This window comes from Sciurus vulgaris, assembly GCF_902686455.1.
Source record: "Sciurus vulgaris genome assembly, chromosome: 5".
NCBI lineage: Eukaryota > Metazoa > Chordata > Mammalia > Rodentia > Sciuridae > Sciurus > Sciurus vulgaris.
This window is the reverse complement of record NC_136465.1, coordinates 62,633,081-62,646,636: the sequence shown is the minus strand read 5'-3', so window position 1 is coordinate 62,646,636 and position 13,556 is coordinate 62,633,081. Positions and strand designations below refer to the sequence as shown.

The 13,556-nt window shown below is 39.6% G+C and overlaps 1 protein-coding gene across 1 annotated transcript in view; it reads right to left on the bottom strand.

Annotated features, from left to right (window-relative positions):
• Positions 1 to 10,060: 10,060 nt before the first annotated feature.
• PURG (purine rich element binding protein G) overlaps positions 10,061 to 13,556 on the bottom strand; it is a 107,215-nt gene continuing 103,719 nt past the window's right edge. The window contains exon 3 of the mRNA XM_079140245.1: positions 10,061 to 10,277. Within this exon, the coding sequence (XP_078996371.1) occupies positions 10,239 to 10,277 (39 nt within the window). The 3' untranslated portion in view covers positions 10,061 to 10,238. The remainder of the gene's footprint in view (positions 10,278 to 13,556) is intronic.

Here is a 13,556-nt window from a genome sequence, read left to right as displayed (position 1 = left end):
TTTTATTCTTCCAGATGAATTTCATACTTGCTTGCTCTATTTCTGTAAGGTACACCATTGGGATTTTAATTGGAATTGCATTGAATCTGTATAGCACTTTAGGTAGTATGGCAATTTTAACAATATTAATTCTGCCTATCCAGGAACATGGGAGATCTTTCCATCTTCTAAGGTTTTCTTTAATTTCTTTCTTTAGTGTTCTGCAGTTCTCCTTGTAGAGGTCCTTCACTCTTTTGTGAGATTGATTCCCAAGTATTTTATTTTTTTCAATGCTATTGTGAATGGGGTTAGTTTTCCTAATTTCTCTTTCTGAAGATTCATCACTTATGTATAAAAATGCATTGGATTTATGAGCATTGATCTTGTAACTTCTACTTTACTGAATTCACTTATGAGTTCTAAGAGTTTTCTGATGGAATTTCCAGGTTCCTCTAAATATATAATCATGTCATCAGCGAACAGGGATAGTTTGAGTTTCGCTTTTCCAATTCGTATCCCTTTAATTTCTTTGGTTTGTCTAATTGCTCTGGCTAGAGTCTCAAGAACAATATTGAATAGAAGTGGTGAAAGAGGGCATCCCTGTATTGTTCCAGTTTTTAGGGGGAATGCTTTCAGTTTTTCACCATTTAGAATGATATTGGCCATGGGCTTAGCGTAGATGGCCTTTACAATGTTAAGGAATGTTCCCACTACCCCAATTTTCTCTAGTGTTTTGAGCATGAAGGGATGCTGTATTTTATCAAATGCTTTTTCTGCATCTATTGAAATAATCATGTGATTCTTAACTTTTAGTCTGTTGATATGGTGAATGACATTTATTGATTTCCGGAGGTTGAACCAACCTTGCATTCCTGGGATAAAACTCACTTGATTGTGGTGTACTATCGTTTTAATATGTTTTTGTATGCGATTTGCTAAAATTTTATTGAGAATTTTTATGTCGATGTTCATTAAGGATATTGGTCTGAAATTTTCTTTCCTTGATGTGTCTCTGTCTGGTTTAGGTATCAGGGTGATATTGGCTTCATAGAATGAGTTTGGGAGGGTTCCCTCCTCTTCTATTTCATGGAATATTTTGAGGAGTATTGGAATGAGCTCTTCTCTAAAGGTTTTGTAGTACTCGGCTGAGAACCCATCTGGTCCCGGACTTTTCTTTGTTGGTAGGCTTTTGATGACCTCTTCTATTTCGTTGCTTGAATTGATTTATTTAAGTTGTGTATGTTCTCCTGGTTCAGTTTAGGTAATTCATATGTCTCTAGAAACTTGTTGATGTCTTCAAGGTTTTCTGTTTTGTTGGAGTATAGATTTTCAAAATAGCTTCTAATTATGCTTTGTATTTCAATTGTGTCTGTTGTGATATTTCCTTGTTCATTCCGAATTTTAGTAATTTGAGTTTTCTCCCTCTTTCTCTTTGTTAGTGTGGCTAAGGGTTTATCAATTTTGTTTATTTTTCAAAGAACCAACTATTTATTTTGTTAATTTTTCTGATTGTTTCTTTTGTTTCAATTTCGTTGATTTCAGCTCTGATTTTAACTATTTCCTGTCTTCTACTACTTTTGGTGTTGGTCTGCTCTTCTTTTTCTAGGGCTTTGAGCTGTAGTGTTAAGTCGTTTATTTGTTGATTTCTACTTCTTTTGTTGAATGCGCCCCATGAAATAAATCTTCCTCTAAGTACTGCTTTCATAGTGTCTCAGAGATTTTGATATGATGTGTCTTTGTTCTCGTTTACTTCTAAGAATTTTTAAATTTCCCTCCTGATGTCTTCTGTTATCCATTCATCATATAATAGTGTATTATTTAATCTCCAGGTATTGGAGAAGTTTCTATTTTTTATTCTGTCATTTATTTCTAATTTCAATCCATTATGATCTGATAGAGTACAAGCTAGTATCTCTATCTTCTTGTATTTGCTAACAGTAGCTTTGTGGCATAAGACATGGTCTATTTTAGAGAAGGATCCATGTACTGCTGAGAAGAAAGTGTATTCGTTCTTTGTTGGATGGTATATTCTATATAAGTCGGTTAAGTCTAAATCGTTGATTGTGTTATTGAGATCTATGGTTTCTTTATTCAATTTTTGTTTGGAAGCTCTATCCAGTGGTGAGGGAGGTTTGTTAAAATCGCCTAGTATTATTGTGTTGTGGTCTATTTGATTTCTGGAATTGAGAAGGATTTGTTTGACGTACATGGATGAGCCAATGTTCAGGGCATAGATATTTATGATTGTTATGTCTTACTGATTTATGCTTCCCTTAAGCAGTATGTGATGTCCTTCTTTATCCCTTCTGACTAGTTTTGGCTTGAAGTCCACATTATCTGAAATGAGGATGGATACTCCAGCTTTTTTGCTGTGTCCATGTGCATGGTATGTTTTTTCCCATCCTTTCACCTTTAGTCTATGGGTATCTCTTTCTATGAGAAGAGTCTCATGCAGGCAGCAAATTGTTGGATTTTTCTCTTTAATCCATTCTGCCAGTCTATGTCTTTTGATTGATGAGTTCAGGCCATTAACATTCAGGGTTATTATTGTGATATGATTTGTATTCCCAGTCATTTGACTCATTTTTGTTTTTTGACATGATTTGGTTTCCCCTTTATTTTGTTATTCCTTTAGGCTAGTTCCTCCCGTTGCTGATTTGCATCATTGTTTTTCATCTGTTCCTCATGGAATATTTTGCTGAGAATGTTCTGCAATGCTGGCTTTCTTTTTGTAAATTCCTTTAGCTTTTGTTTATCATGGAAGGATCTTATTTCATCGTCAAATCTGAAAGTAAGTTTTGCTGGGTATAAGATTCTTGGTTGGCATCCATTTTCTTTCAGGGTTTGGTAAATGTTGTTCCAGGTCCTTCTAGCTTTTAGGGTGTGGTTTGAAAAATCTGCTGATATTCTTATTGGTTTCCCCCTGAATGTAATTTGATTCTTTTCTCTTGCGGCCTTTAAAATTCTGTCTTTATTTTGTATGTTAGGTATTTTCATAATAATGTGCCTTGGTGTGGGTCTGTTGTAATTTTGTGTATTTGGAGTCCTATAAGCCTCTTGTACTTGGTTTTCCATTTCATTCTTCAGATTTGGGAAATTTTCTGATATTATTTCATTGAATAGATTGTTCATTCCTTTGGTTTGTTTCTCTGTGCCTTCCTCAATCCCAATAATTCTTAAATTTGGCCTTTTCATGATGTCCCATAATTCTTGTAGAGTCTATTCATGATTTCTTATCATCTTCTCTGTTTGGTCAACTTTGTTTTCAAGATTAAATATTTTGTCTTCAATATCTGTGGTTCTGTCTTCCAGGTGTTCTATCCTATTGGTTATGCTTTCTATGGAGTTTTTAACTTGGTTTATGGTTTCCTTCATTTCAAGGATTTCTGTTTGGTTTTTTTCCAGTATCTCTATCTCTTTATCGAAATGATCTCTTGCTTCCCGTATTTGCTCCTTTAACTGTTGATTGATGTGATCATTTAATGCCTGCATTTGCTCTTTCATCTCCTCCTTCAATGCCTGCATTTGCTCTTTCATGTTCATTTTCTTCCCTGATTGTTTTAATTATGTACGTTCTGAACTCCCTTTCCGACATTTCTTCTGCTGTGCTGTCATTGGGTTTTATTGATATAGTATCTAGGTTTGTTTGGGACATTTTCTTCCCTTGTTTTCTCATATTGGTCAGATGTCAGTGGGACTTTGTGATATTGCAGAATTCTTCTATTGGCTTATATTGTCCCTGTAGATTTCCAGTGTCTCACCTCTCAGCCTTCAGTAGCCTGAAGTCTTGGAGTAACTTGATAATGCAGTGCTTCCAAGGAAAGCTGCCCCTAGCCCGCTACTGGTTCCAGGACTTTGAGCTGGTTCTGTGTGGAAAGGCTTTCACTGGGGGTCTGTTCCGAGAAGCTAGCTTGAAAAGGCGCTTCCCGCTGGAGGGGGCCAGGCTGCGGGCTGCTTGGGGAAGTCCCTGGCTGCCCTATCCTGGTCCCTGTAGCAACCTGGAGGCAGAAACTCACTGCCCTGGTTCAGGGACTTGAAGCTTGGTTCTGTGCAGAAAGGCTCTCACTGGGGGGCCTGCTCTGAGATGCTGCAGAATCTGGCCCGTGGGAGGAGCCCACCGCCGGAGAGCTCAGGGCCGCCTGGGGAAGACTCTAGCTGCCCTATCCTACTCTAATAAGCCACCCAAATCTGGGCCTGCTGCCCGTGCAGCGCTTCACCGGGTGGGGGATACTCACCCTGTGGCTCTATTTTAGTCCAAGTCTCTCAATGCCTCCCCTTCTTGGATCCTGGGTTCTGGAGTGACTAGTCACCCTCTAGTCCACCATCTTGGATCGCCCCGTGGAAAAAACCTGCGGCCAGGGGGGTGGGGGGGCGATAGGTCCACCTGGAGAGGTCTCTGGCTGCCTTTCCCTGGTCCCAGAGGCTGCTTGGGGGTCGGAGGTCACCGCTGGCTTGGGGACTTGTGGCTGGCTCTGCGTGGAAAGGCTCTCACTGGGCAGTCTGCTCCGAGAAGCTAGCCTGGAAAGGCGCTTCCCACCGGAGGGGGCCAGGCTGCGGGCTGCTTGGGGAAGTCCCTGGCTGCCCTGTCCTGGTCCCTGAAGCAACCTGGGGGCAGAAACTCGCCGCCCTGGTTCAGGGACTTGAAGCTTGGTTCTGTGCAGAAATGCTCTCACTGGGGGGCCTGCTCCGAGATGCTGGAGAATCTGGCCCTGTTGGAGGAGCCCACCACCTGAGTGCGCAGGGCTGCCTGGGGCAGACTCTAGCTGCTCTGCCCTACTCTAATAAGCCACCTGAATCCGGGCCTGCCTCCCTGGCAGCACTTCACCAGGTGGGGGAGACTCACCTCATGGCTCTATTTTAGTCCGAGTCTCTCAATGCCTCCGCTTCTTGAATCCTGGGTTCTGGAGTGACTGGAGATGCAGTCACCCTCTAGTCCGCCATCTTGGATCGCCCCGCCAGTCCTATGTCTCTTGATTCAGGGTTTTGATATGGTGGCAGAAAGGAATGATGGTAGGCATAATCTTACATAACATTTGGAAAACTCAAAATTGTCCCAGTAAATCATCATTTCTATTAAAAATGATTACATGTTTAGCAGGGCACTGTGGTACGCCCTATAGTCAGAGCTGCTTTAGAGTCTGAGGCAGAAGGATCTATTGAGGCAGGAGTTTGAGATCAGCCTGGGCAATATAGTAACTCTCCATTTCAAAAAACAATAAACAAACATGAAAACCCCACCTTACATGTTTAATTCATACATTGAAATTACTAGAACTGATAAATCTTAGTATTTCACCAAAATCCAAAATAAATATGAATATAGTTCCCACTTTACAGAGCAAAATCTAGATAATTTCTAGGTACACATATGTAGATGTTTGGAGACTGGGTTTGTCCTAGTCCTAGTTCTAGGACTAGGACCCCTAGTCCTAGGGGTCCTGCTGAGGGTGAGGATGTACGGTGTCTACCCCAGTTCAGACACCAGAGACCAGGCTCTGAAGGCACAGATCTAATTTTACTTAGGATTGTACAAGACGTATATAGGCACATTATCCAATCAGGTTAACATGCTTGTTAAAGCATAACAGAATCAGCCTATCGGTGAGTTATACGTGAAGATAATGTAAACAAACCACGTATGTCTAAGTGATTCTGCCCGGCAACAAGTCTGAGACAAAGGACTGGGGGGATGGTAAGCTCCGGCACACAGCATGAGGCAAGGCAGCACGGGCAAGCTCACATCATAGCTTGCTGGGATGCTTGATAAGTGAGGCCTCCCCTCAACTCCTAACTCAGCCTCAGCAACTGCAAAAACCTTCATTCCATGGTGAGTCTTTACCATTACCTCAGTTTCTCTGTCCAGACTGTTTGGCTTACTTAGACCATGGTGTCAGCGACTGCTGTCAGATAAGCTTGAGGAATGTTCCCTATACACATAGGAAAAAAACGAAAGAAAATCCCAGCACCAAACACAGTATAAACCTTCAATAAATATATTTTTTAATGTATTAATGAGTTAAAAAAAAGAACATAATTGCAACATAATTTGTAAGAGCAAAAAATAAAGTAGGGACAAAACATTCATTAATAGGAAATAGAAAGTATAGTACATTCTTACTCTGCAGTGTTGTATGATCATAGAAAAAAATCTAAATAGACCTTGTACTCCCTCACATTGAATGGCGTTTATATTTTAAAATCAGGAAAACACATCTTTAATCTTTTGATTAAAAAGTTCTTTTGATCTCCACATATCTAACATTATCCACCTTCAATAGTTATCAACATGCTGCAATTATTATTTCATATATTATATGTTTGAGGAGTAAAGTATATGCATATATGTTCATTTATTATATGTTTGAGGAGTAAAGTATATGCATACACATAGTATCATTCCAATGTTTTGTTCGTACCAGGAATTGAACCCAGGGATGCTTTACCACTGAGCTATATCCTCAGCCTTTGTTTGTTTTTTTTGTTTTGTTTTGTTTTGTTTTGTTTTTGTTTTTGTTTTTGTTTTTGAGACAGGGTCTCACTAAGTTGCTTAGGGCCTCACTAAGTTGTTGAGGCTGGTAAGTATCATCCAATTTTAAAAAGTAACAAAGTCGTGGCTGGGGTTGTGGCTCAGTGGTAGAGCACTTGCCTGGCATGTGTGAGACACTGGATTCTATCCTCAGCACCACATAAAAATAAATAAATAAAGGTATTGTGTCCATCTACAACTAAAAAAATATTTTAAAAAAAGTAACAAAGTGTGTGTGTGCTTGCGACTGTGTGTATTTAGTAAAAGATCTGGAAGAAAAAAACATCAGACTGTTAATAGTAATTATCCATGGTGTGTGGGAGTGAGGCAGGTAAGGCTAGAATAGGAAAGATTTTAACTTTTTAATTTTATATTCCTGAGGTTTTTTTTTTTTTTTTTTTTTTTTTTTTTTTTTTTTTTTTGCCATTGCAAGGAAAGCAAAACTATCTTCTTAGATTCTTTGGGCCTGAGAATTAAGTTACATATGACAGATTAACAGGAGAAAAGCATACAGATTTTATGTGAATAAATTCCCACAAAGAAAATGAATACCCAAAGAAGTGGTAAAACTCAAATGCTTATATAGTAGTTGAACAAAGAGTGGCACAGGGGAAAAGTTAACTAAAACATATGGAGAGGTAAAGAATGAGTTATTTTAACAAGGTCTGATTGTCCAGATTTTTCTTGGCCTGGACTTGCTGTCTCTGGTGATAAGAATGTTTTTTTTTCCAGTACTTGGAGAAAAGTGGAGATCAGAGTGTCCCTTATTTATATGCTGTTTTTCAAGTGCTTTTAGCTCACAGTAATTTTTATGCTAAAGTGGAATATTTTAGGGTGGGCTATTCTGCCACCCTTCACAACTAAAATTTTTAATGAAAAAGAAGGAAAATATATAAAGAGTTTAGCTAAATTAACATAGTTATTAACTTTAGTGTCTAAGGGAGATATTTAATCTAGCATTTACATATGACTTTCATAATATTTTCATTTTTCTTTTGTATCAAATATCAACAATTCATTGACCTAGCTTTGATATATATGCTATCAGTGTAACCATATGTAAGAAACTTGCAATATTGCCAAAGAAGAGAATAAAGCTCATCTATCCACTGACAGCAAGTCCAGAACAAAATTATGAGTAGGCTGGAAGTTGTTAATAATTGATTTGTTCAATGCAGAGTGAATTGTCACAAGAAGATGAAGAGTGGCCAAATTCTCTGTATTGCATTTTATAGACTAGGAGATGAATTCAGGTATTACATGATCCCTGAAGACCAATAAACCTATTATTCACACAGCACACATTGCACCACAGTGGCACAATTGTTACCCTGACAAACATTAATTCTTTTTTGTCTTTCTTCTGTGAACACACAAGATAATTTTCAAGAAAAGAAATGAAGATAGTGCATATTATTGAAAAAGAACTGAGTGCCTATTGTGAACTGAATCACGGCCCTCCCATTGGTGTTCTGAAGCCCTAATCCCCAGTTGGGACTATATTTGGAGACAGGCCTTTCAGGAGATAGTTAAGGTTAAATGAGATCTTGTCTGAGAAGAAAGTATCCCCTGCTATTGCTTGTGCTTTTTCCTTAGACATGTGGTTCAGAGAAAAAGTTGAGAACCACTGGATCAGGTGATTTGTATGATTCCTTCAAGTTCTAATATTCTCTCACTTGTATGTCATAATTCACAATCTGAGCTGCATGGCATGCTGGGACATTCTAAGTCGTAGGTTCCATGAGCCAGAGTCAGAGAGTGGCAGTGCCATGGGAAAACCTGTGGGTCCAAACTCCCCCTGAGGAAAAGATGTGCGGACAAATCAGCATTGTGTATAACAAATCCATGGAGATGTGGGAAACTCCAGGTGAATCTAGGTCAGTAGATCTGCAGTACTTTCTAAGAAGAGAAACTTGATTCTAAGAGCAATGGACACACCACTGGGTACAGAATTTCTGGACAACGGTGAGTCTCAGAATCACATGCATTTCTGGGACCATAAATCATGAAGTACTGACAAACAGTCATTGCAAGAATGCCAAGAATCCTGGAGGAAAGGGAATCTGGATTATAGTCTCCCAAAATGGGATGCAGGGCCACATTTTTGTTCTTGGCTGCATAGGGGCCAAGAATGTTGGTGGACCAATCAGATAGATTGGCTATCCCTGGAAGCCAGGAGGTGTGCATCTGTTGATTTGCTAAAGGTAAAGCAAACAGGCAGTCTGTTGCTTATTGCTGCTTAGTGTTCATACAGTCATCTGGGGCTCTTTCCACCTTTAGCATATCAGTTATTTCCATAATCCACTCATGAATAGGGAGAGCTTCTCATTTCTTGCATTTTTCATGGATTTCAGAAATGGGTAGGGCTGAACCTGCAAAGGGTAAGATATAAGCAAGTACTGACCAATACTTGGCCAGTAGAAGAGGGAACAGACTTCTTTAGGTTCATTTCAGAGATTGGAACAAGGTCTGGATGGTCATAGGTGGTAATAGGAGGACTTGACTTACTAAGGAACAGTTGTATAGAGTTGAACAAAATTAATTCCTCATCATTTAAGTGTTGAATTTAAGATCTGTGAGGGATGCCATTGAGGATGTACTCTGTTGAGATAGAAATTGAACTAGAAAATCACAAAGAGGCTGGTCAACTGTGTTCTTACATTTTAATTCCATTTTGTTTCTTTTTAGTGAATCAAACTAACTTACTAGGATGTGCCAGGGGTAGGTTTAAAAAAAGCTTTTGGGACTGGGTTTGTGACTCAGTGGTAGAATGCTTATCTGGCATGCATGAGACACTGGGTTTGATCCTCAGTACCACATAAAAATAAAGGTATTGTGTCCCTCTAAAATTAATTTTAAAAAAAACTTCTGGTATTGGCCTCTACCAACACTTATTACTTCCTTTTTGTTTGACCAATTTTGACTTCTTGTTCCTTTGTCTCACATTCAGTGATTTCTGCCTTCCTTTTGGTTTAGTTCCTTGAATTCTTTTTTCATAAATCACTAATTTGCTCTCCCATTTTAGATATAAAACACAATTCAAGCTGAAAATCTTTATGAAAAATTTTGATATTCATCTCCTACACCTCATATTATTATCTAATGTGACTGTTTATGTCCCATGGGACACACTATATGGGTCTGCTTTCAGTTCAGGCTTTACTGCCAAGAGAGGGAAATTGGACAGACTTTTCCATTATCATGTCTTTCTTTTGTGCAGACTAAATGATGTAGGAAGTGACCTGAGCTTACTGTACTTTCTGAAACTACACTTTTCAAGAAAGGAGCATTTGAGGACAAAAATTAAATTAAAGGAATGGAGAAAGAAAAATGAGATGAGGTTATTTTTGAGCAGTAACTGAAGATGTACTTGAGAAGGGAGATGACTGTCAATGGTTTGAGTTCCCTGAAGCAGACCCTGTGTCAAGAATTCATGTGCAAGTGATTTATTAAAAATACTTCCAGGACAATTGGGCAAGGGATTAGGGGATGCAGGGCAGGGACAGGAAAGAAACTGAGCAAAGATGAAAATTCAGGTACTCTGTTAAATGGTTATTGCTGTGTACAAACTTGGTGACTTACACAATGATTTATTACCTCAAGATTCTTTAAGTTAGAAGTCCAGGCACAGTGTAACTGGGTCCTCTGTTCAGGGTCTCAATCAAGTTGTCCTTTGGAATTGCAATCTCATCTGAGGCTCAGGATTCTAAGCTCACTTGGCTGTTGGTAGAATTCATTTCCTTGTAGCTGTAGGATTCAAGGTGTCTTTCTTCTGCAAGGGACAGTACATTTTTGATTTCAGAAAAGGCTTAAGCGCTCTTTTAAAGATTCACCAGATTAGGCCAAGCCCATTCCATATTATCTCCTTTCTTATGAATCAAAGTCAACTGATTAGGGATCTTAATTAATTATAGCTGTAAAGTCCTCTCAGATTTTTCCAAATAATGTAACATAATCATAGGAGTAGTTGTCTGTCACGTTTACAGGTCCTAGATATATTCAAGGGGAGAGGGTGATATCAGAGTATGGGTCATTACCTGTCATCTTGGAATTCTGCCTACCACAGGTGTAATACAAGATTCAGCCTGATCTCATAGGGAGCTCTGGAGTGGATTTACACTTTAGAATTTGTGGAAACTTGACTTCCATCTCCTGTCACCATCATTGATTAAAGGCCTCTCCAGAGGACACAAACTTCTAGGCACACTGGCCTTTCCACAAGTGTGGTGTTATGGTTTGGATATGATGTGTCCCCCAAAAACTCACATGTGAGACAATGCTGGAAGGTTCAGGGGAGAAATGATTGGACTGTAAGAGTCTTAACCCAATCATTGAATTAACCCAGATGGGATTAATTGAAGTGGTAGGGTATGGCTGGAGGAGGTGGGAATTGGGGCATGGCCATGGAGTATATATTTTGTATCTGGAGGGTGGAGAACTCTCTCTCTGCTTCCTGGTGATGTGAGCTGCTTCCCTCTTCCACACTTTTCCACCATGATGTTCTACCTCACCTGGAGCCCCAAGGAATTGAGCCGATCTTCTATGGACTAAGACCTCTGAAACCATGAGCCCTCAAATAAATGTTTTCTCCTCTACAATTGTGTTGGTCAGATCCTTTTAGTCACAGCAGCAAAAAAGCTGACTAAAAACATGTGCACAGTAGTTCTTATGCAGGTATACAAAGAAAGTTACAGGTACAAACCATTAGAAACAAAAGAACATAAAATATGAAGGAGGAGCACAAAACGAATGAAGGAGGCATGAGGAATCCTGGTGAAGAACCAACAATGGTCACTCCTTATAATACTCAGATCTACTTGAGTCCCATTGTACTTGAGTCACTCCATCCTTCCACAGTTCCTTCAAGAAGGTGGTTGGTCACATTTCTTGGGGGAAACTTACCAGTGGAACTTAAGTGAGAGCAGCCAAAACACCCACTTCTGATGATGGTCTTTAAATTACATCTGACCTTCCCTCATAGCATAACCCTCCTCTACTACCCATTCTAATTTCTCTAACCCTTAGTGAGCATTTCTGCTGGCGTAGATGACTTACCTGGAGAGGTGACCCAAAGAGTCTAACTCTCAGGTCATTAGACCCTTATAAGTCATTTTTCCTGCAATTGTACTTTCAGAGCTAAAACTGGCCATGAAAGCACCAAGGACTGCCCAAGTGGATCATCTGAATCCTAAATACATCACTCTTGCCCCATTCTGTAGTAGCAGCTCTACCTCCTCATGATGAACAGGATCAATTGCCCCTTCCAGGATAGTAACTCCTTTCTTTGCCTTTTATTCTACTGGGAAGAGGAATCTACATGAACAGGGGGCAGTTCTAGCTTTACATTTTTTAGGACTCTTGGGATGTCCTATGGTGGAAACAATCTCATTCTGGCAACCAGGATAGATTGATTCATGGAACCTACACTTGTAGTGACAGAAAGGATAAATTGTCCCAAATGGATCACTGGGAAGTATCAACAGTGTTATTTCAATTTCTACTCTGTGGTTTCTGTGCCCCTGCACTTTACCTCTGGGGGGCAGAGCACCATGTGAAGCACATTGGCATAAGGTACATACAATCTCCTGATGGACAGGATTCTAACCTTGCAGGGTGACATCTCTAAACTGGTGCAATAACTGCATCTTTGATAGCATTCCAGTGCCCTATCAAGCCAGCTGTACCTCGGTGATATAGTCTATGGAATGACCAATGGATCTTGCAATAGACACATTTTGTGATTCCTTTTCTTAGGTGAGTCCCTTGGTCTATGACCTTTTCATGTGGCACATCAAGGTATTGTCAGCAAGGAAATCAGACCTATAGAATCTGCCAATTTCAGTTAAAATCAGTTACTGTTCTTTACAGGTTGGAAGGGATCTGTTGCAATCAACCACCATGAGGTTCACTGGTCTCCTTGAAGGAAAGTACCATATTGGGAGCACAGTGTAAGTCCCCGCTATTGAGAGACTTTTAGCAGTAACAATAGCTAAATCAGCACTGATGAAAGAGAGTCTATGCTGTGAACCCTATATAGCCTCTGTATTACTCTACTTTTTGTTGCTATAACAAAATAACTGAGACCGGTAGTTAAAAAGTGAAAAGATGTTCATTTACTCACATTTTTTTAATTGAAAAGTCTAAAAAGTAGGGCAGTGGCTCTGGCAAGGGTCCCTTTAGCTACATCACATTATGGTAGATGATATTAAGGCAGGAACATATGTGAAAGTAAGAGATTACGTGAAAAGCCAGAAAGTCAGAAAGACTGAAGAGGGACCATTGTTTCTCTTTTATAACAACTCTCTCACAAGAGCTAATCATGGCCCCATGAGGAGTACCTTAATCCCTTCTGAGGGCAGCACCCCCAATGGCTTAATGATCCCCCACTCAACCCCATCTTTTAAAGATTCCATCACCTCTTAACATTACCATACTGAAACCAAACTTCTAGCACACGAATCCTTAGGGGACACACTCAAACCATATCCAAATCATAGTAGCCTCCTCCTTGACCTTCTTTATCTGCAGATGGCTAGGCACAGAAGCTGTTGGGGCAAGCCCTTAGTTGTTTAATCCCTCTTCTGCAATGGATCCATCCCATTTTGCAGTGGATACAAAGAACCTCATACTTTGAACCGATTCTTACAGGCCTCTAAGCTGTCATGTTTTCAGTCTTACTTCTTCCAGACCTCTGACCAACCAATAGAACTCTTCACCATAGCTTATGAACTGTGATGAAACAATGGAGTGGTGGTGGAACTGGTCCATTCCTGTGCAGGCAAAAAGACTATGCAATATCTGTTCAGAATTTAAAAACAATATCAAAAATACCTATAAATTAGTCTTTTTTTATTATCACTGTACAGTGGCAGTTCTAAAAAATGTTAGTGTTAAATTATCCTTTCATGTTGCTGGAGTGGACTGCTCCTACTATTATTCCTCTATTTTGCTGTTTCTTGGCCCAAGAATTCTTGATGACCTTATTCCAGACCACTTCTCTTTTCACACAAAGAGATGATCAGGTGTACTGTGTGAAAATCAGCCATTGAGG